Source organism: Lontra canadensis, unplaced genomic scaffold, assembly GCF_010015895.1.
Source record: "Lontra canadensis isolate GAN:19392208 unplaced genomic scaffold, GSC_riverotter_1.0 scaffold1, whole genome shotgun sequence".
NCBI classification, from domain to species: Eukaryota; Metazoa; Chordata; class Mammalia; order Carnivora; family Mustelidae; genus Lontra; species Lontra canadensis.
Genome location: NW_022630995.1, coordinates 118,866,359 through 118,890,967, shown reverse-complemented (window position 1 = coordinate 118,890,967; position 24,609 = coordinate 118,866,359). Strand labels below are relative to the sequence as shown.

Sequence of the window (24,609 nt, the reverse complement as noted above, 5' to 3'; positions counted from 1 at the left end):
GCTTACATTCTGTTCCATTTGCTTTATCATTCCATCTATATATCTGTCTGTTTATTTATGATTTTGTTTTTGAATATTTGGGAAATAAATTGGAGACATCTTGTCCATTTATAAATGCTTGAGTGTGCATTTCCTAAGGGTAGCTGCAATTATGTCATAACTGCAATTACTACTATTTGAAATGAGAAAATTTAACGTTGATACAATAATCGAATCCAGTGTATATTTAAATTTACATATATATATATGGGTACTGTGTTTGTGTGTGTGTGTATATATATATATAATGAAATATTATTCAGCCAACAAAAAGAATGAAATCTTGCCATTTACAGTGACGTGGATAGAACTAGAGTGTATTAGGCTAAGTGAAGTCAGTCAGAATAAGACAAATACTGTATAATTTCACTTATATGTGGAATTTAAGAAACAAAACAATTGAACATAGGGGAAGGGAGGAAAAATAAAATAAGATAAAAGTAAGTAGGCAACTTATGAGAAACTGTTAATTATAGAAAACAAACAGGGTTGCTTTAGGGAAGAAGGGTGGAGGGATGCATTAAATGAGTGATGGGCATTAAGGAGGGCTCTTTTGGGATGAGCACTGGATGTTGTGTATAAGTGATGAATCACTAAATTCTACTCCTGAAAACAATATTACCCTGTATGTTAACTAACTTGATTTAAATTTAAAATTAAAAAAAAAAAAGGTAAGAGATTGTTCCAAATGAAAGTACATTGAAGAGACATGATTGACAACTAAACACAAAGATTGACCCTGGCTTGTAGATCGTGAGCCAGAAAAAATACCCAATATGTGATCTGTTCCGGAGAATGTAAGGAGCTCTTACCATTTTCTGTCTTCTTTTGTACCTTGATATTTTTGAAGAATGCAGACTAGTTATTTTGTAGAATGTCCTTCAGTTTGGGCTCTTGTAGTGTTTCCTCAGGATTAAGTTCAGATTATGCATCTTGGGTGGGAACGTAACAGAAATGATGGAAAATGTGTCCTTCTTTGAGCATCACATCAGGAGGTGCAAGATGTCAGCTTATTCCAACACTGATGATGTAAACTTTGATCACATTGGGTCTTCTGGGGTTCTCGGTGGGAAAGTTACTGTTTTACCTTTTCTAAATAATGACTCATTTGTGGGAGATACTTTGAGATTATATAAATATATTTCCCCAACAAACCTTTCCCTACTAATTTTTTGTTTCCATTGATAATTTACAACTTTATTATTGCTTTCATATTTATTGACATTGTACTGAAAAAAGAGATTTCTCACTTCTTTGTCTTATTTATCTATCCATCCATCTATTATATCAATAGAACTCATGTATTCTTTTTTTTTTTTAAGATTTTATTTATTTATTTGAGAGAGAGAGGGAAAGCACAGCAGAGAGGAAGGACAGAGGGAGAAGGGTGGAAGAAGCAGATTCCCTGCTGAGCAGGGAGCCAGACGTGGGGCTCAATCCCAGGACCCTGGGAACATGACTTGAGCTGAAGGCAGACACTTCACTGACTGAGCCACCCAGGCATCCCTGTGTATTCTTGTTTTATTCTACAGATATTATCTGTTAGTATTTTTCAGTCCTATATTTGGCCAATGAAAACAATTTTAAATGAGCTTCTGTGTCCTTTTGTAATTTTCCCATCATACCTGAGTATTTCCTTACTTTCTGACACATGTTATTCTAAGATCATCTTGTTCTTTTTTTGACTAATCCCTGGAATCAGCTTTTTATCTAAGTAGCCATGATTCCATTTCAAGGTAAATGGCATTTAGAAGTTAAGATCCACTCATTCCTTGTTACTGGTATATTATTACTTCTAGGCTTTCTCTACAGACGGCAGTAAATATATGTTTCTCTCTGTTTCTGTACCTTTGCATCTATCTATTTAAAACCATGAGAAGTTGGTCAAAGGGTACAGAGTTGCAGTTATATAGGATGAATAAGTCTAGAGTTCTAATATATGGCATGTTGACTGGAATTAATAATACTTTATTGGATACTAGAAATTTGCTGAGAGTGGATTTAGATGCTTTTGTCACACACAAGCAAATGGTAACTGTTGAGATGATATGTGAATTAGCTTATCTGTAGTTCTCATTTATATGTGTATGTACACAAATCGTCATACTGTATGCCTTAAATACATACAACTATTATTAAAAAATAAAAACTGTGAGTCCACACTGATACCTCTAATTCTGATCCCAAACCACAAGACACATTCTTTTCTTCCCATATTTGTTAACTTTCTCTTCCAACAGTGAGAAATCTGATTTTCCATTTTGTTCAACATGTATATTAATTGCCTTAACTTGGAATACACAGAAGGTAATTTCATGATCCTTCCAGTGTCTCTGTAAGTGACCTGAGGAAGGATTCCACTTGGCACTGCTTCTATCACATGCCCACTCCCTGGGCTGGTCACTGTTTGGGGAGGGGGCGGTGCTTAGGAACTCTACATAATCACATCCACACCTATCCTGTGGAAGTGGTTTGGTGCTATGAACTGACACAACATGGCATGAGGAAAGGACAGTTCCACAAAGATAAGCTTCAGGGAGTTCCAAATAACATACGTCCTGCCAAGCTTCCTATTTAATTTTTTTTTTTTTAATGTTTAGGATTTAGTTATCTTTCACTGAACTGCTAATTAAATATCAGGGGGCAATAAAGCTAGCAATAAAGCTAGGTTTCAGTTCAGCTTATCTAAAACTAGAGTGTAAATTAATTCGGTATTTTGAAGAACTAAAATGTGTTCAAATTATATGAGCATAATGATACCTCATCCAAGATCAAAGTTGAACACATCAAAGTCCATCATAATGTAAATGATGCTGAATAAAGCAGTTAAATTTTTTTTTTTCTGTGACATCCCTCCACGTTCTTCAAATTCTAATGAAAAAATTGCATTGTCAGTACCTCAATGTAACAAACCATTGGGAGAGCAACTGTGGCTCAGTGATTAGGACAAGATTTATATACTCAGAGTACCTAATCATTTTCCAGAGCTTATAAAGCAGGGCTGATGATGTTCACCACGCAGGATTAATTGACAAAGAAGAAGTGGTCCTTATTGGAAATCATTAAGTACCTCAAAGCTTGCATTTGAAGAAAACCTGAAACTTCATTGTAGACAAATGACTATACCTGGCCAAAGTTACCTACTCGTAAAGTATTTTCTTTGAAGTGTGGTTGAATAAAAAGCTGGCCCCTTAGAGAGCCTTGAAATGATAATGTAATTGACAACATACCTGATTTTCCTGGGTTAGACTCACTAAAGGAATCTGACATTAAAAGTAGTATTTTATACAAGATTTTATGTAAGCTTAAAAAGGTGATCATCAGAGGAAAGAGATGGAGGAACTCTATAAATGGTAAACCCCGAGGTCATTTTCCTACTGTGGGGAGGACCCAGCTGAGAAGGTATTATTTCCCCCCACCCCACCCCGCATCGCTGTCTTGCTCAACATTCCACTTGCTTCATCTTGGCTCTCCCCACTCTTTCCACTATGTACAAAAGCCATCCTTCATTGCTGCTATTGCTCCCCCATCATTTAGGTATTATAATCCCATTATTTTTCAGATTTAAGTGTGGACAACTTCATTGTTCCTTGAGACAGCTTTTCAAAAAAGGTTTTACTAATGAGCAATGAGTGAGGGAGGGAAGGAACACACAAAAACTTAAAAATTGAGATGTTTATAAAGTCAGGTTTCTGATCCTATTTTTTTTTTCTGATCCTATTTTTAGGGATCTAGTCATAAATTGGATTACTATAAAATAGGAACATCCAACTTTTTCCCTGCTTAAGATCTGTTTTCTTTCTTCTTTGTGGCCATATGATACAATGGTAGTTGCTGTCTTAAAGCTCTCAGTGAGCTATTATTTCCAACCATTAAGAAAAATTGACTTCAGAGTTTGCTTCAGCAGTACATACACTAAAATTGAAGCAATACAGAGAAGATAGCATGGTCCTTGTGTAAAGATAGACAGATATACAAGTTCATGACATGTTCTGTATTTTTCATTAATCTACAGCACAGTGACTATAGTTAATAATACAGCATTGCATATTTGAAAATGGCTAGTAGAATGGATTCTGATATTTCTCATTAGGAGAAAAGTATTTTGTAACTGTATGTGGTGATGGATGTTAACTGGACTTACTGTGGTGATCATTTTGTAATGTATACAAATACTGAATCAATACATTATATGCCTAAAATGAATATAACATTATGTCAGTTGTATCTCAATTAAAAAAAAAAAAAGAACAGTGAAGAAGTTGACTTTCTTTTCTTTTCCCATTTCAAATGTCATTCTCTTTTGTAGAGCAGCTGAATTTCTCTTTTATATTAGAAGGACACCTTCAGTTCTTGGTTTGTTTACAGAATTGAAGTAACAAAGAGCCTCCGTCTGTTTTCATATATGATTGATGGATTGTGACCATCTACAGTGTTGTTTTGAAACATCGGGGGGTGATCTTAGGTTCCACAGGAAAGAGAACTGTGATTAATTAACAATGTCTGCAGTGAGTGAGGTTGAAGAATATCTGGATGGTTGCCGTTTATCTGTCATTTCTCCCTTAATATCTTTGAAGGTAAAGTATTTGTTTTGACTTGATTTTTGTTTCTGCTCAGGTTATCAGCGTTGGGAATTCCAATGATTTTTTGTTGTTGTTGTTGTTACTTATCCTTCAAATAGTGATGTGGTGGTGAGAGACACATCTAAGTATGTGGTAAAATACCTTTCTCCCTATCTAATTTAAGACCCCCTTAAGAGAGAGCAGATTCTCTCTATGGAGTGTGAAGCATTTAACATAAAACAAAAACAAAGTAAATACTTCAGGGGGCTTTTTAAAAATGGTTCATCTTACTAAATCATTTTGATTTCTCACCAAATGATGATGGAAATATTGAAGCTTAAAATATAAAATGTAGATTGATATTCCTATTCCAATCCCACATCTACATAATTTTTCTAGTATTGTCTAGTCTCTGATGTTTTGGACAATTTAATTTCAAATGAATCAAGGAATAGGATATTTAGTGTTTCCTCAGGAAAAGAACTGTACATTTATAAAATTATTACCATTACAGTTCCCCCAGGTGTGCTCTTTTGGTGACTGTTTTAAACTTCATATTCATAACCATTGCACTTTATTCAATTCCTTTGTTTTCTTCACACATAAACTCTTAGGAAGAAATGTTTCTTTATTTTTAATTCAAATTATGATTAAGGGTAACATCCAGAGAGACAAATGGAAGTTTTCTTTGCCCAGTAGATTCTGAAGTTCGTTTTAGCCTTAAACTACTAAAAGCTTAAAGGGTTAGTGTTAGGTGGGAGACTTTGGATTGAGGTCTTTGTACTGGTGTTTAGTAAAATGAAGTGTTTTAGGAAACTTGTGCTGTACTCTGAGGAGCCTTGAGGCCTCTGGGGCCAATGCTAGTACCCCCAAAGACTGATTTTTTGTTCAGTCACACATTCCTTCATTTATTTATGTTCATGCAACAAACCTTTGAATATTCAGTATATGCAATTAGTCTGGTGCTTACAGGGAGCCCATTTCCATAATGTGTTATAATGTCAAAGACTGAAGAGTAGTAAGCATGTGGCCCACCTGGAATGAAGCTTATTGTCAGTGATGTGGGAACACATGGAAGGGAAATGTCCAGATTGGGGATAACAGGCAAGCCTTTGTAGAAGATCTGGAGGATGAATGAAGATTCCCTGTGAAGTCCAGGCAGTGAGAACAACCCTTTGTGAAAACCCAAAGCCCTTTTCAAGGTACGCTTTCTAAAAACAGATTTAGGCTCCTGGAATTTATATCAGAGCTAAAACGGTCTACACTAGATCCTCTGCATTCTTGGACTTAGAGCACTGGTTCCCTTGTAGACACCACAGTTTGATTCATTCTTCAAAGGAAGAGGTGGTGTGCTGGAGATTGAAGGGCAGAGACTGAACTATTTTTCAGTCACTTGTTTTCTTTTGTTAGCAGTTAACGTTACCACAAGATATGAAGAGTGAATTCTTTAAAGTCTCCTTATATATTTTTTTGTAAATACACATTGTCTTAATCTGCTCTGGTTGTCATAGCAAACTGTCATAGACTGGGTGGCTTAAGCAACAGAAATTTATTTTCTCACAGTTCTGGGGGCTGGAGGTCCGAGAGCAAAATGCCAGGATGGTTGGATTCTGGGAAGGTTCTTTTCTTGGCTTGCGGGAAACCACTTTTTCAGTGTGTGCTCACATGGCCTTTGCCTGTGCCTTCTCATGGACAGGAAACAACAGAGACAGAGGGAGACCGAGAAAGAGAGAGCGAAATGTCAAGTCTGAAATTACTTGAACATTTAGTATATTAAAAAAGAGTTTCAAGTTCTAAATCAAATAAATAATTGCAGTTATTGAAGAAATATTCTGGGAAATAATAAAAATAAAAATAAACCTGTAACTTTATAGACTAACTGTGACCTATCCCGTGGTCAGGTTGGTCAGTGGACATCCTATGGCAAACCTCTTTTATTTATTTATTTTTTCTTGGGCAAAGAATGTCAGATCTGCAAGAATATGCTTACGTGTCTTCTAATGCCATGGAACTTAATATTTTTTTTTTAAAGATTTTATTTACTTATTTGAGAAATAAACAGAGCAACAGAGATAGCAAGAGTGAGAGCAAGAGAGCAGGAGTGGGGAAGAGAGGGAGAAGCGGACTCCCGGGAGCCAGATGTGGGACTCTCTGCCAGGACCCTGGGATCATAACCTAAGCCAAAAGCTGATGCTGAACAGACTGAGCCACACAGGCGCCCTGGAATTAACATTTTATTTTATTTTATTTTATTTTATTTTTATTTATTTATTTGACAGAGAGAGATCACAAGTAGGCAGAGAGGCAGGCAGAGAGAGAGGAGGAAGCAGGCTCCCTGCTGAGCAGAGAGCCCGATGCGGGGCTCGATCCCAGGACCCTGAGATCATGACCTGAGCTGAAGGCAGCAGCTTAACCCACTGAGCCACCCAGGCGCCCCATGGAATTAACATTTTAAAAATGAAAGAAAAAATAATAAACATTTTGCCTTTCAGGATTTTCTTCCCTAGGGAGAGTACACTATAATGCATAAATGCCCACACCCACCATACACACACACACACACACACACACACACACACACGTGCATATACATGCACTCATATATGCACATATAGTATTTCATTCTGTGTGTATATTTTTGTTGTGTGAGCCATGACCTGTAGAAAGGCTGTATGCTAACATTTAGACGTACAGCTGAAGAAAGTATACTACTGCTTGACAAACCATCATGTTAGCAACAGCTACAAAACAGCTTTAAAAAAAAAAAGAAAGGTTAGAATTTGATAAATATTGACTATCTGTAGTTACATACGGTATACAGTGCAAGCACATTCATTTTTGTAAAGGAATCAGGTTCTAATGTCAACCCCAAAGATGACAATTTGATGTGAACAAAATTACTCTCAAAAGTCACATAAATCTCTCGCAAATAGCAGCATTTTACTGAATCTGCCTGGTTGGTTTTTGTTTTCTCCCCTAGCAGTAGAACAAATCACTGTTCTGTGGTGGAACTACCGGAATAGCTGTCGGTGTTGAAGGGCTGTGTGGGGGGAAATCACGTGTGCTCGAAAACTCTGGGGTCATATTTGCACAGTAAGAGACACACCCCACCCGATCCCAGGGGAACGTGGCTGCGAGAGGGCACCTCCCACTTATCCTGCGAGCGTGCGTTCACTGAATGTCCCAGAGGCTGTGCGGTGTAATTGTCGGGCTATCCAAGATGTTGTCTCTCCCTTCTTCTCCCCACCTCCCTCTGTCATTCTCTTGTGTTTGCCTAACGTGTGTAGTCATGCAGGTAAATTCACACCTATTACAACTCTTTGGCATACAGCATTCTATACCCGTTTTTGTTTCTGTGCTTGTTTGTTTATCTCTGTTGAAATTAAGTCACATATCTAAATATTTGTGCGTGTGGCTGTTTGACTTTTAGAAAATTCTGCTAGGAGTGTGAATTTCATCTCTGATTGCACCATGTGATACTGTTGTGTTCCCAGCCCATCTGATTGCTAAAAGGGTACGCAAAACAGTTTCCACAGCTGGAAAATAATTCAAAGCTATTGGCCCATCAAATGATGGGAACTTTCTAAGCCCCGGCATGGTACAGTCCTCATCACTGGTCATCACTGAGGCTTTTTCCAAAGATTGATGTGAAGACACCAGTTAACTTCTTAGTTCTGTTTTTGTTTTAGTTTAGAGTAACCGTTAATTTATGTTATCATTCTGTTGTCATTGTTACATGGATTTGCTAAACACTTAAGATGATAGTTCTATTTTGTAATCTCCTGTACTACCCGGCTCCCATGACCTAACCACAAGGAAAGTACTTTCCCTGTGGAAATTCAGTTCAATAATTCTCTGAGAATTTGAGTAAACTGTATTTTTCTTCATGCTAAACCACAATTGATTACATATATTTCCTGCCACAGCTAAAAAGTGTAAATTTTGAATGTTGTATTTCTTCATGAAAGGCATTTTCAGGTTCCTTTAGGTTTGATGATTTTGACATTGTGTTTAAGAACAATGTTCATGCTAATTGAAGTCTTCTCTGTTAAAGAAAAAAATAATCAGATTTTTAAAGTACACAATCTTCTTTAAGACATTAAATGCAATTTAGAAAGTCCAAAATATTAGTTATAGGAATTCTACTATGGCTGTCACATAGCTTATTCATTGTCTCAACAATTGTTTCCTGAATACCGAATAAGCACGGGGTATACTGCAGGGAGGAAAAGCAAGTCCTTGACCTTGTGAAGTTTATGGTCTCCTGGAAGGGTAATTGACAGTGAACAGCTAAAGAAATAACAATTTAGTTAAGTTTCAGGAAGACAGAGGTCAGAGTTCGGTAATGGAGAACAGCAACAGGGGAACTGATTCACTGGGTGATTCGTAAGTGTTTCTTGGAACGGGTAGATGAGAGGCTGAGACTCGAAGAAGGAGAAGGGGTCGGGCACGTAAAGAGCATGAGGAGGAGTAGCCAAGGCAGAGATCAGCAAGTATCAAGAGTCAAGGCATAACGGGACTTGGGTATTCCCAGAACTGAAAGGAAGCTGATGTAGTTGCGTGTGTCAGGGTCTGTGTGTGTGTGTGTGTGTGTGAGTGTGTACGTGCATTGCTGGACGGGGGGAAATGACGAGAAGGTGGCATGAGGTTAGATGAATCAGTGAACAGGTGCCAAATGACTCAGAGCCTTACAGGTCATGGTTAAGGCCCAGGTTTTTTTTAAATAAGTACAGTGGGAGCCAATTAAAATTTTTTAAAAAGATTTTTATTTATTTATTTGACAGAGATCACAAGTAGGCAGAGAGGTAGGCGGAGAGAGAGAGGAAGGGAAGCAGGCTCCCTGCTGAGCAGAGACCCCCCCCCGCCACCCCCCCCATGCAGGGCTGGATCCCAGGACCCTGGGATCATGACCTGAGCCGAAGGCAGAGGCTTTAACCCACTGAGCCACCCAGGCACCCTTAAAATTTTTAAAGTAGAAAATCATTACCTGATCTAAATTTTTAAAAGCTCACTTTGGCTGTTTTATGCAGAATGAAATTACGTGAGCATATGTTTGTGTTTGTGGTTAAAAACGGAAGCAATGAGACCAGTCAGAGGGCTGTTGGAATCCTCTAGTCGAAGACAATGTTGGGTTGGGTCACAGAATGGCACTGGAGAGGGAGCCAATTGGATGGCTCTGAAATATTTTGGGTATGTGTATAATCTTCTGATATTCCGGAAGAAGAGGAGTCAAGAATAAAAAATAATCACTTTTCTTTTTTTCCCCCTTTTCTTTCTTTCTTTTTTCTCCCCCTTAATTGGGTGTGTCATGGTACCACTTACTAAGATCAGGCTTAGGGCAGGATCAGGTTTCAGAGGGCGATCATGTTTACTTTAAGATATCTAGCACCACCATTACAAAATTAATGAATTCATCAAACATTGATTGAGTGTCACCATATGTCCGACACTGTCCTAGGTGTTGATAATATCTGGTGTCTTTATCCTTATGGAATTAGACAGAGGTGGTAGATTTCAGATGCTGAAATTTTAGGGATCATAATTAGAAATGATCCAACCCAGCATCCTCGTTGTAAAGATGAAGGGTAGAATATGAACCATCTAATTTCAGTAGAAATACTAAAACTCTTCTTGGGGCACATGGGTGGCTCAGTCTGTTAAAGGGCTGCCTTTAGTTCAGGTCATGATCCTGGGGCCCTGGGAGGGGTCCTAGAATCAAGCCTGGAGTCTGCTTCTCCCTCTCTCTCTGCACCTCCCTCCCCTTTCACGCTCTCTCTCTTGCTCTCTTTCAAATAAAGAAATAAAATCTTAAAAAAAGAAACTCCTCTGTAAAAATCATGGTTACTTTAGTAAAACTTAATTGTACTCATCAAGGTAGTAATTGTGATATTATTTTCTCTTAGGGATATGATATAATCTGTTTTCATTTCTGTTTTAATGAATTGTTACAATTAGTGCTATTAAAATAGTTTATAATGTGTCCTAGGGTCATGAAAATATAGGCATTAAAGCCAAGAGTTCAGTGGTTGATTTCACTTTACTGATAGAATTTACTTATAGATTTCACTTTACTATATTTATTGTTGATTTCACTGTACTTATAGAAGATGTAGGCAAGGAAAATCATGAATCATGTTCTAATGTGCACACATTTTTTACTAAGGTATTAATAGTAAACAAAGGCAAAACTAGACACTTGTATTTTTTTATATTATTGATGGTGGGTTTCCCATTTCCTTGAAGCGTTTTAGAGGGAATTTTTCCAATTTAATATAAAACATGAGTATGAGATGGAAGGTGGGGGGAAAGAAGAGCCCAAAGAAGGAATTTGTTGTACAATGCATTAGAGATTTTTGTGTATGTCTACCTGTGTGTGCATACGTTGGAATGTTTGTCTTAATCAATTTTATAGGTTAGGATATTTGGTCAAAGAATAGATAATGATGAAATAGCCAGTTGTATACATTTGAGTAATTTAAATACCAGGAAGCCAAAAAAAAGATGATTTAGAGTGTTCTAAATAAGCATAGTTATTATCTAAATTACATTAAAGCATTTATTGTTCATTTAGAATGAGGTCCACTTGGCCCTTTATATCTGGTGAAGTACTATGAAAGAAGAAAGTTGAAAATTCCTGCCCTAAGGGCATACCAAACTGGAAGCACCAGGCATGAACCAGTCTGCACACATGCGTGCACACACACGATGGGGAGAATGTTTCCTGTGCTCAGTGGCTTCTCTCCTGGGAATGCCCTGTACAGCGAAGGAAGTTTTGAGATGTTTTATAGAGGTAAGGGCCTGTTCGTTAGGAGAATATTTTGGAACATGGAAGGGAAAAGTGGATACTGAATGGGACAGATGGGAGTCAATCCACCCACTTGAAGCTTGAAAACAGGGATGGAGATAGATTGTGAGGCATGCTCATAGAAGAAACAGCACCACTGAGATGGTGGTCCAAATAAGAAAGAAAATGATCCAAATAAGAAGAATCAGAACCAGACTGATGCTTCATCCCCACAAATGGAATGGCAGGACTAAATTCAAAGAAAATAGAGGCCGACTGTGGAGGGTCTGACCCTGTACTTTTAGGGAAGTAATGTAAAAGAGCGAAGGCTGACAGTGGAAATGGCATGGAATTTACAAGTAGGATTGTGTATATACAAATCGAGTGAAAAGTTAGTGGTGAAAATAAAGACTAGACAGAAGGACAGTTTGTTTCCTGAAATCAAGCAAAAAAAAAAAAAAAAAAAAAAAACCTCCGTGTGTGACGTGCCAAACAGAAATATTCTGTTTTATGAATTACTATGTATTCTTATATCCTCCTCAAAGACACAGGGTAAAAACTGAACTTTTCACTTCCCAAAAACATGCTTAGAAACAAACATTAGCAAGCATTTGCTGGAAGCCTCTGGGACAGGAAAATATCTTTTATTTTAACCACAGGTGCCCGGCTCTCCAGGAAAGCCACCTCCTGTGTTGTTTCTGTGGCAGTTTTACCTCTCACCTGTCAACTAATATTCTCTCCATGATAAACTCATTTCCTTGCTATGTATAGTGTGTGCAACCTTACACTCCTTCACACATAACCTTGAAATCTTCTTTGTGCAGCTGGAGTGCACCACTCACTCCTGGAGCTGAAGGAAACTCAACTGCCCAAACAGGTTTTTGTTTTTGTTTCTTTCTTCTTCTTCTTCTTCTTCTTTTTTTTTTTTTTTTCCAGCTGCACTAATTCCTGACCAGCCAAAGAAATTCTCATGGGGATACTGTGGGCGAATGGGAGACCAGATACATTTTGAGAACTTTTCACATATGCAGAACAAATGTCTTCCATTGAGGTTTTAAAAATAGTCCCTTTAAACTTTAACATGTGTCAGGCTAGTGTTTGCTCAGATAATCTCAGGCCTGCACATGCAGGACCCAGTCAGTGCATGCCAGACACAGAGGCCCATTATCACAAAAAGTATGTTTTTGTTGGTGGTGTGAGTTTATTTCTAAAAATTGCTCCTTAACACATTACCTTTAGAACTTTCCCATTCTTTAGTTCTACTCAGAAAAAAAGGGATATTATCACCCAGGTAACTGGCTTGTTAAAGGAAGGTACAACAAACCTTCCGTAAGTGTTGCTGTCAGGTCTGGTTTGCCTCTAGAAATTTGGCAAGTATGTTGATACATGTTTTCCCCTCTTCCTGCTTTTTTTAAGGGACAGAAGTGACTTAGGTGGAAATTGGATATGTCAGAGTACCTTATTCTTTCCTTTTTTTCTTCTTACTTGCTAAATAGGAACGTTCCCCAGCTTGATGATGGAGGAGAGCAGTGACTCCACCGAGAACCCCCAGCAAGGCCAAGGGCGAAACAGTGTCATGAAGTGTGGGTGGCTGAGGAAGCAAGGAGGCTTTGTCAAGACTTGGCATACGCGCTGGTTTGTGCTCAAGGGAGATCAGCTCTATTATTTCAAGGATGAAGATGAAACCAAGCCCTTGGTAAGTAAGAGAAAATAAAAAGCCCTGTGGTCATAAGCAAGCCAAGAGGTAGAGGGGTTTGCTAGAAATTGGTGGAGTCTGAGGTCAACCTAATTTCCCTGGTCTCCTTCAGCTCATTGGCATCTTTCACACTTTTTCTCATTGTTTACTTTGGTTCAAGATGATGGACTTGCTAATTGAGGCCAAGAGGCAAAGCATACTTGTCTAATATTAATTTTGACTTTTACTAAGCTGGGAACAGGACGTCTGAGTCCCTCAGGCACACTTAGTTTATGAGAAATCTTAATGGACATCTGCTAGAAGCTATATATTGTAGCCAAAACATCTTTCCTTTTCTCAGAAGTCAGTTACCAGCATAGATTTGAAGGAAAACTAGAAACACAATTTTCAGTAATTTTTGAGACGCTTTCAGCATCAGTTCCCAGGGGGCTTCTTTCCACCTTAACTCACATAAAATATAGATATGGTGCTAAATGGAACAACATTGATATATCCAATCAGCATACACATATAATACACTCTTCTGGGGATCGTTGTTGTGTCCTTTGTGGTTCCTTAGCAGTCTTGTATTTGCTTATTCACTTAACATTTTCTCAGCCACAAATCTCTAGGCTGCAATGAGAAAGAGGAAAAAAAAAATAGCTCTTCCTGTAGCTACAACCATCTTTCCTAGCTGGGATCATCAGTTGATGGAGGGAGGTGCCTCCCCGAGGTATCCCCAGTGTGTTTTCCCTTCATCTAGAGCTATAGGATATATAAATGAAAGAAGAAACATTGTAGATCAAATGATATAAACATCCCCAACAGTATGTTTTTGAGGCTATTTCCCTTGTGTTAAAGTTCAAGAACTTAATTAGGAATTTGGATCAGGGCTCTGCTTTAGTATTTTACATTTTCAGACATTATAATTTCACAAAGTTCTCATTTGTCCAGCTGAATTATAAAATAGCAACAAATGCACATTCTATAAATATTTTTTGAATTTTTTTGAAATATTTTTTAAGCATTTATTTACCAGGGCCAGGCATTAGATTAAAAACTTATATACATTATATTATGAACTGCTTAAAATAATCCTATGAGATAGGATTATCCCCATTTATGCATGAAGAAACCAAGGTTTAAGAATAATATGCATTACTCCGAATTAGACAGTGGTGCCATGATTTGCCTCCAGGTAAGTCCAACCTCATAGATCCTTAGCCAAAGACCTCATAAATAAATTAATAAGAATATCCCATAAGAATTAATAAAAATATCGTGACAGTTATGGTGCATTTCCATACCAGTTCTTGCATTCCTTGTAGCAAACCAGTGGAGTATGTGGGGATTAACCGTTACAAATGAAGAAATTGTGGCTTAGTGATATGAAGCAATGTGACCAAGATTGTATGGGCATTAGAAGCAAAGCTGTAGAGTCTTTTTTCTTTTATCCTACACTCTAGGGTTCTTTTCTCATTGTACCTTTTTTTATACTATACATTACATTATGGTATCATCTTGAATATAAAATAGTGTTTATTAAACTCAGAAAGGGATCAGGTTGATGTGAGAAAACAGAATATGGAGGATCCAATATGGGGACTTTGATATGGAGAAACACATGGAATAAAATGGAATTATGAGTAAGATCCAATGTTTTATCCCAGGGAGTCTTATTCTGATACAGTCTGGCCACAATGGGTACCATTTAAATGATTAATTAGGTAGGATCAAGGACCTAATGAGGGATAAGCAGAGCAGGGGATTCAGGAGCTGAGTGAGTGAAGATATGAAAGAAGATCAAACAAATGTTCTCTTTGATGAGTTTATTGTATCTTCTAGTAATGAATGTGGGATAGCTTGGATTAGGCCCAAGCTCAATGTTTCTAAAATCAGAGAATTTGCAGATGTCAGAGAATATGCATAGGAACCCCAGTTTGAGGAACTCTGACCTAAGCTTCTCAAAGAGGATTTTATCAGCCTTGGCTATGTTATTTTAATTTCTCTGTGTAGTTTCTCAGAAGGCCTACAGAATTAAAGATGGTCTTCAAGGCAATGTAGTTATTTTGCTAACAAATTAGAAATATAAATAAGGAAATGCAAAAATTCTGGTTAATTCAAATGAAAATTGCCTCAAAATAAAAATCACTAGTTGGTAATATTTCTAAGATAAGTTGTATTTTGATATCATTATGTTACCATTGTTTCAAACTTGTAATAACTAAAATTAACAAAATAGAGTTTAAATTGATGAGAAAATACTGATTTTTTTATACAAACCAGAGATAGGCTACTGTTATTTCCCCAAAAAAAGTTTCTTAATTTTTCTTCCCAAATATCATTTGTTAATAAAATGATATTAATTCAAAATTTAGGGTAGGGGCACCTGTGTGGCTCAGTTGGTTAAGCGTCAGGCTCTTGATTTATGCTCAGGTCATGATCTCAGCCTTTTGAGATTGAACCCTGTGTCAGTCTCTGTGCTGTGTATGAAATCTGCTTAAGATTCTCTCTCTCCCTTGCACTCTGCCCCTGCCAAATGGGGGTAAATAAATTTGAATTATTATTTTTGTATATCGTCTTTCATAGCAGTTCAAGCACTAGGAATTTTGACATTATGTTTTTTAATCTTTTACACTAGTGTTCAAATACATGCACAAAGAATCAGATAAAAATTGACAATTTCTGTAATAGAGGGCACTTAGTAATTTTAAGGACCATCAGTTTGCCTGTGAATGGCCAATTCCTTACTTAAAAGTAGTTTCTAGGGTGTCTGGGTGGCTCAGTCAAGTGAGAATCCAGCTTTTGATCTCAGCTCAGGCCTTGATCTCAGGACTGTGAGTTCAAGTCCTGTGTTGTGTGAGCCTACATTTAAAAAAAAAAAGAAAGAAAAGAAAAAAAGTAATTTTTTTAAGTGAAGGTAGATGCCTGGCACATTGTAAGTTCTGAAGCATATTTTTGAATGAGTTAGTGAGTAAATCAATGAAGGGTATCTGTGGCCAGGAAGGGCAGAGTTATTACCAGGTGCTGTGAGTAGTATTGACTATTCTCAACTTCATATATCAAAGTCATAAGTCAAAACCATAACTTAATATATCAAATCATAATTAATTCATGATAACAAAGTTTAAATCACATTAAGTAAATCTCTTTTATTTATTTATTTTTTACATTTTATTTATTTATTTGACAGATCACAAGTAGGCAGAGAGGCAGGCAAAGAGAGAGAGGAGGAAGCAGGCTCCCCACTGAGCAGAGAGCCCCATGCGAGGCTCGATCCCAGGACCCTGGGATCATGACCTGAGCCAAAGGCAGAAGTTTTACCCCACTGAGCCACCCAGGCGCCCCAAGTAAATCTCTTTTAAAGAATCACCTCGAGAGCAATTGAACATCTTAAAAAATGTTAAAAATGGAAAGAATTTAGTTGTTATAGATCCCCTCCTTTTACAGATGAATTGTGTGTGTGTGTGTGTGTGTGTGAACGTGCAGGAGTGTGTATGTGTGTGTATTGGCCATGGGATATTGTTAATGACTGGCAGGTGAGGAGCTAAAAGCCAGATTTCCTTGTTCTTGATCCAGTCTTCCCTCAGTTTCATTTTTTGCCTGCTCACAAATTCTTAGCTTTTCTTTAGATTTTCTTCCAATCAGAACTCCTTCTTGCTTGTTCATTTTCAATATTGGTGCTTTCAAGCATAAGAATGCCCTTGGCTTTCATATATTTTGATGAGGGTTATTTCATTATTACTGGAAGGAACTTCACTAATGAAAAAATTCACCCTTTTAAGTATTCCTAACCAGCTAAAAGTTTTCAATAAACATAATCTGGATTTGTTTTTCTCTTTCTTGGAAGGCATTTATAAAAGGAGAGTATTGACACCCTTGAAATGTGTGTTTCTCCTGCCCTAGAAAAAGGGTTTCAATTTATCTTAGTGAAACTTTTACTGAGCTTCCCCTCAACTCAATAGAGTCAAACTCCATATTATCCTTGTTTTTAAAAAGTACACATCTGTTGGGGGAAACAGGTAAGCAAAATTATGATGGGGACAGATAATCATGTAAGCACTGGATGCTCTAAAAACACAGATACAATTAATGTCAAACAGTGAGTGAGGATTCTGTGCAGGGGAGTTGAGGAAGGAGACACAAAGCAAGAGATGAATGTTACCTGGGGTGCTGAAGGTTGGGGGAGTGCTCCAGGTAGTTAAACTGAGAAAAGAATTCAGAGCAGAGGAAAGACATAGAGTTGTAAAATACACCTCAACAGATAGCTTCATTTTGTGAGAGTGGAGAAATGACAAGAAATGGGGTTTGAGTGATAGGTGGGGCCACAACAACAAGGGGTGCATATGTTGTACAAAGACAACTATTCTTTGGTATGTGATGGGAAGCTATTTCCAGAACACCTATGCTACTCAAGTTGCAAAACTCCATTAACTTGTTAGAAAAGAATAATGGCAGCCATGTTTTAAAAAATGTGTTAGTTTGTGCAGACGGCCATAACAAAAAGGTGGCTTCAAGAACAGAAACTTATTTTCTCATAGCTCTGGAGGCTGGAAGACCAAGACCAAGTTTGGTCTCTGGTGGAGCCTCTCTTTCTGGCTTTTAGACAGCTGCTTTCCCTATGTCCTCTCATAGGCTATTGCCTTGTGTACAGGAGTGTAAGAGAGCTCTGGTATCTCTTCTCCTCTTCTAAGGATAAGAGACTTATTGGATCCTGGCCCTTCCCTTACAACCTCATTTAACCTTAATTATCTCCAAATATAGTTACATGGGGGTGAGGGGTAGGACTTCAATATATGAATTTGAGGTGGGACACAGTTCAGTCCATAATATCTAATATGTTGCAAACCTCTTTTAATGAATATAATTTTTTCAATTAGGTTTTTCTTTTATCTACACCTTCACCTTTCATCTCTACTAGGACTTAATATATCTGATTTAGTGCATTATATACTTAATTATTTGAAACTACTATTGGTGTCTTACATTTTTATTCAAATTATACCTTGCCTTCTAAATATTCTACAACCTGCACAAGTTTGAAAACATAGAAAGTCTCACTGTAACTTTTCTTGTATTTTGTTTTTAAGCAAAAGGCAAAAATGCCTATAAATTCTCCTTTCTCTGGAGACAGTGCCTGATTTGTAAATAAGACTTTTCACCCCCTGATCAGGGTCCTCGGATAATACATTAGAGGTACACCTCAAAATAGAACTATTTCATGTTTAAAATAAATTAAAGTTCTTTGTATCCTATAATTTTTTAAAATGGGAGAAATGTTAGTCCATTTAGGCCAAAGCTTTCTCTTCAAATCATTTTCTACAGTATTGCACTCATACAGATACTGATTTTACTCAGAACAGATTTTAAAAATAAAGTTAAGTTGTGCCTAGGTGTCTCAGTTGGTCCTGAGGTCACACATTGGGTCCCACATTGAGTGTAGAGATTACTTGAAAAAAATGGTATTCCTAAAAAATAAAGTTGATTTTGGTTGTTTTCAAATGACAACAATAATAAAGCACAGAAAAATATTATGTGTAGCCAATTTTAAAAAATGAATTAATATACCCTTAGTTATTATAAACATTTTATAAGTACTATAGTTTTCCAGTTTTTAGGTTATAGTTTTTCTTCTTTTATCTTTGAAATTAAGTCCCACTTGTATATGGAAAAAAGTTAAAATTATACTGTGTGGAGAATCTGAGAAAAAGAAAATTTCTTCCATCAACCCTGAACACCCCTAACACCTTTGAATAACTATTTAAAACGGTTTTAAAACAGATTTACACCAAGTTTGGAGACAGTATCTGTTTGATCATCTTTCACTAATGATAATGACAAAAGACTGTGACCTTAATTATATAATAATTATAGCATGAGGGTAGCAGCTGAGTCAGAGATAAAGTATGATCATTATATTTATTCTAAATATAAGGCAGTTGTGTAGATTTTGAAAATGAATCCAGTGATAAATTCTAGTGCTTTTTTGAAACCATCTGTTTTACTTCTATCATAAAGTATATCATTACCTGAATAATAGCTAAGTGTCAAATTTGGTGATACTTGTGAGTGTTTTTGACAAACCTGGGGTATTAGAATTTGTTAAGCAGTGATTTTTATTTTTTTTAATTTTACTTATATTTTTATTTTACTTTATTTTTTAATGGCACATCTGCTTTTTTTTTTTTTTTTTAAGATTTTATTTATTTGAGAGAGAAAGAGAGAACATGAGCAGGGGGTAGGGAGAAACAAACTCCCGCTGAGCAGGAAGCCCAACATGGAGCTGGGTCCCAGGACCCTGAGATCATGACTTGAGCCAAAGGCAGACACTTAATCAACTGAGCCACCCAGGCATCCCAAGCAGTAATTTTTAGAAGCCAGCCTGAGACTCCTGATGAAATGACTAAAATCCAAACAGACACCAACCCAATTAATCTAGTCTAGATTGTCTAGAACAGACATTGATCTGATTGTGTGGAGAGGGTTCTTTTCTGGACATGATGAAGATGACACTATATTAGATAACACTGAATTTTCTTAACTTATAGAGAATAAAGTGATTTTGAGTGAATTATAATCTGAGGGTTGACCTCTAAAGGTGCAAGAATTGATTACCAATTTAAGAGTAAGCTCTGATTTTACATATTTAATGAAACTTGTGAGTTAATGAAATCAAGAAATCTCTAAGGCACTTGGTTGGGAGTGGAGGAGATTATGCTAAGTGAAATAAGTCAAACAGAGGAAGTCAGTTATCATATGGTTTCACTTATTTGTGCAACATAAGAAATAGCATGGAGGACATTAAGAGAAGGGAAAAATGGGAGAGGGAGAAATCAGAGTGGGAGAAGAACCATGAGAAACTATGGACTCTGGGAAACAGAGTTTTAGAAGGGAGGGGGTGGGGGGATGGGTTAGCCCAGTGATGGGTATTAAGCAGGGCATGGATTGCATGGAGCCCTGGGTGTTATATGCAAACAGTGAATCATGGAACACTACATCAAAAACTAATAATGCACTGTATGGCGACTAACATAACACAATAAAAATAAATAAATAAATAAATAAATAAATAAATAAAATATATGAGCAAGAAGAAGACAAACCCCTAATTAAGTGTTTAAGGTAATATTAGGAACCTTGAAACTTGGATTTCATGCTTAAAATCACAAACTGACCTTCTATGTAGCAACTGAATCTCTTGGTATTTAAAAAGATCTATAAGATGGTGTTGTGTGTCACCATAAATTTTTTGGGAAATCTTAGCTCATTCCTAGAAATGATTATATCAAGAGATGATGTTATTAATATAAAATATTATTTTATTCTGTTTTTCATTGAAGATTTTTTTTTTAAGATTTTATTTATTTATTTGACAGAGGGAGATCACAAGTAGACACAGAGGCAGGCAGAGAGAGAGAGAGAGAGAGAGAGAGAGAAGCAGGCTCCCTGCTGAGCAGAGAGCCCGATGCGGGACTTGATCCCAGGACCCTGAGATCATGACCTGAGCCGAAGGCAGCGGCTTAACCCACTGAGCCACCCAGGTGCCCCTGAAGATTTTTTTTTTAATTGCTTACTTCTATGCAGCCATTTCAGAGTGGTTAAAAATATAGACTTTGAGTCAGGTTTTTTGGAATTGACTCTTGACTCAGCCAGATACTAATTATGATACATTGAGTAGTGAGTAATCTGGTTTAAGCTTCAATTTACTAATCTGTGCAATGAGATGATAATAGTACCTATGTCATAATATTGTTAAGAGGATTGAATTAACTAATTTATGTAAATGATCTTAGAAAGCGGTGGCACATAGTAAGCATAAAATACACGTTAGCTTTTTATATTAGCATGACAAAAAGAACTTATTTAAGGTACTTATGCTACTCGTTCATTCACTTGATTTTTTAAAAAAATCATCACATACATTTCTAATATGCCTGTAGTTATGCTAGTTTCCAGGAAATAGAAAGGTAATATAACCAATTCTGTAACCAATATATTCCTTCTCCTCCCCCCAAAAAATAATTTTAAAAAGAAGCAGCTTCTTTCTCAGGTAGAAAGTCCAAAGAGATTCCAGGTAAGTGAGGAGGAGATCTTCTTGGTCTGCTCCAAACAAGAGTTTAGAAACCTAGGCTGCCAGAGATTTTGTAATTTTAACTTTTGGCTTCTAAATTCCCCATGGGGTCATTCCTTTCCCTGTCAAATAGAAGGCAGATATAAAAGGGAGTATTGCATAGAAGGTTGGGATGGACCAGGTGTAGTAGTTAGTGTCTCTTACCTCTTCTCTTCACATTCCATTAGCTAGAACTGAGTCACATGACCAAACCCAGGTGGAAAGGGGGCTGGCCATGTAGCCCAGCTTTATCCTGGGAGCTGAGGAGAACATGGGTATTGAAAAAGAGCAGTCCCTGCCACAGGTGATGTAATAATATGAAGCATCATGAATTCAGGGTTAAATTCCAGTGGCTGTTACAGATTAGTGCACTCACTATACAATATAATAACTATTTACCTTTGGAGGCCATAGCAGGGACACCTATTACCACTTCAAGATTCAGGGAGAGTTTTTCAAAAGAATGTATGTTGAACTGAGAATTGAAAGATGATACAGCTTTATTAAAAGCTGTTGGGGTGGTATATATGGCAGAATAAAAGGTGAAGTCCATGGCACTTTGGTAGATAGTTGGGAAGTATGTTATGGTCAAGGGAGAAAAGAAGACAAGAAGTCATGAGAGATATAATTTGGAGAGGTACATACAGACAAGCAAACTGTGTTAAGGACTGTAGATTTTGTCCTGAGACCTTCTGTTTTCCCTGCTTTTATGTGCCTGTTTTCCATGGTTTATTGAATTTAGAGCTAAAGAGTGAACATAGGGCTCATTCTAGATGTAGCTCACTCTGAAAGAATCCAGAGTACCCACCTAACCAAAAAGTCTTCCTCTGACAGTTCTGCAACTCTGTCTGGGGTTCCTGTAATTGGCTATTTTGTATTATGACATAATCTTTAGAAAAATGATGGATAAGTAAAACACTACAGGTAAGCACTTGACCTTCTGTCATACATTAATACCTAAGCATGAATTGTGGGTATACCCATCAGGTCATTTTTGACTGTAGACAGAAGGATTGAGAAAATCTGTTGCTGCTGAAGGGGACACTTACGGTGAAGAGCAGCAGGTAGTGTCTTGGACAAACGTAAAGATTGTTAGGGCACCTGGGTGCCTCAGTCGGTTAAGTGTCTGACTCTTGATTTTGGCTCAGGTCATGATCTCGGGGTCCTGGGATTGAGTCCTGCAGTGGACTCCATGCTCAGCCTGGAATCTGCTTATACCTGTCCCTTGGCTCCTCCCTCCCGTTCTCTCTCAAATAAATAAATAAATAAAATCTTAAAAAAAAACCACAAACAAACCCTTGAGATTGATGGGTGGTACATGGTAGCCAGTGAGAACACAGTTATGAGATTTCATCCTCATAATTTTCTCTGGACTGGACTTTGTACAGTGTGGGATTTCCCTAGAAAGCAGCTGAAGGCACAGCTGTTTTGTGTAGATTATCGAGTCAGACTGCCTGGGGTCAGATCGGACTCCATCACTAGCTATAAGCCTTAGGTAAATTTGTTTTTACTTACTTGATTAAATTATTCATCAGTTAACTATAAGTGATAATACCTACATCACAGGGTAGTTGTTAGCATACCTGAAATGATTCTAGAACACTCCTTTTTTCTAGAATACTTACAGTACCTGACTAAATATTAAGTATTGTTGTTAGAATCATCATCACCATCATCATTTTTTTTCATCACCATTTTTATCATCTTTGTCTATCAGGATACCCTGTCAGGATCTATAATATACACTTTATTACTGGAATAATGAAGAAAATAATAGATGGTCAGCTCATATAAGTAATGCTAACTTCAGAGCAGAAGATAACTATTTTTACTTGTGACATGTGCTGTCAAAACACTGAACTCACAGGGAAAGATTCTCAAAAAACAATGCTCAGCTCTGTAGGATGTCGTTTCTCTTTGTTTAAATTACTTTGGGGGCTCCTTCAGAGCTTATCAAAATGATTATGATGACAGCAAAGGAGACTTGAAGGATTTTCTTTGAGAACTGGACCACCCCAGAGAGAAGCAGCCCTGGTTTTCTTATCTTATTCCTCAACCCCAGTTGGAGAGTGAATTACTGGAATTGAATCCCTTGAGTTCTGCTTCTAACATTTAATCATATTGACCGAAGCCTTTTGTATTTGGGATGCAATTCAATATATGGAACCAGATAGTCTGTATATAGATTATCTCATTAGCATAAACCTAGGCATATTTCCACTCTCTCAATTAGTGGAGAAGAGAATTTGGGGGAAAAATGAATAGGCAAAAATGTGATTTGAACATTTACATTTATAGTGCTTAGAGTAATGTATTTTAAAAGGTGACTTTTTCTTCCCTGATATACGAAGCATTTCACAACCATTTGCTAGTTATTTTCTCTTAAGTTTCTTTCAGGAACTCAGTCTTCCTGTCCTTTTTTACCATTGTCTTGCCTAGTTCCATCTGCTCTCTATTTTTCTAGCACTGTTACCATATGTTCGTTCATTCAGTGAATATTTATCAATTGTAAAATACATAAATTATACTTTATAAAATGTTTTGACTGTCTTTATGAGGAAGCAATGCCAGAGGCATGTATTGGTATTCTCACTTTCTGAATTTTGGCTTCTTTCCCTTAGCATAATATTTTCAAGATTCACCTGTGTCTAGCATGTATCAGTAGTTCATTTCTTTATATGGCTGAATAATATTCCATTATATCTATATGTCACATTTTCTTTATCCATTCTTCCGTTGATGGACGTTTGGGTTGTTTCCACTTGGAGACTATTATGAGTAATGCCACTATGAGTACTCATGTACAAGTTTTTGTGTGGATGTATGTTTTCATTTCTCTTGGTTATTTATGTAGGAGTAAAATTGATGGTTTATATGGTAACCACATTTAAACTTTTGAGAAACTATGCCAGTCATTAAAAAAAAAAAAAAAGATTTATTGAGACACCTGGGTGGCTCAGTTGGTTGAGCATCTGCCTTTGCCTCAGGTCATGGTCCCAGGACCCTGGGATCAAGTCCCATATCTGGCTTTCTGCTCAGTGGGAAGCCTGCTTCTCCCTCTCCCACTCCCCCTGCTTGTGTTCCCTCTCTCACTGTCTGTCTCTCTGTCAAAGAAATAAATAAAATCATTTTAAAAAAATTTATTTGTCTGAGAGAGAGAGAGAGCACATGAGAGAGAGAGACTGCAAACTGGGGGGGAGGGGCAGATGGAGATGGAGTGAGAGTCTTAAGCAGATCCCACACTGAGCGTGGAGGTCCACATGGGGCTTGATCTCACAACCCTGAAATCATGACCTGAGCTGAAATCAAGAGTCAGACACTTAACTGAATGTGTCATCCAAGCCCCTCCTACGCCAGTCATTTTTAATGATTAAATTTCAATGTAATTTAAAACAGAAGCCTCATGCTTAGTTTTAATCTCATCTATGTTCCTCCCCAT

General features: G+C 37.2%; 1 protein-coding gene and 1 non-coding gene across 2 annotated transcripts in view; both read left to right on the top strand.

The window, feature by feature from the left end:
* Positions 1-3,932: 3,932 nt before the first annotated feature.
* Positions 3,933-4,041, top strand: LOC116871815. The gene has a single exon (XR_004383521.1). It is a non-coding gene; the product is annotated as a U6 spliceosomal RNA (small nuclear RNA).
* Positions 4,042-12,886: 8,845 nt separating this feature from the next.
* Positions 12,887-24,609, top strand: part of ARHGAP24 (Rho GTPase activating protein 24) — a 432,308-nt gene continuing 420,585 nt past the window's right edge. Inside the window, exon 1 of the mRNA XM_032862347.1 lies at positions 12,887-13,081. Coding sequence (XP_032718238.1) covers positions 12,899-13,081 — 183 coding nt within the window. The 5' untranslated portion in view covers positions 12,887-12,898. The remainder of the gene's footprint in view (positions 13,082-24,609) is intronic.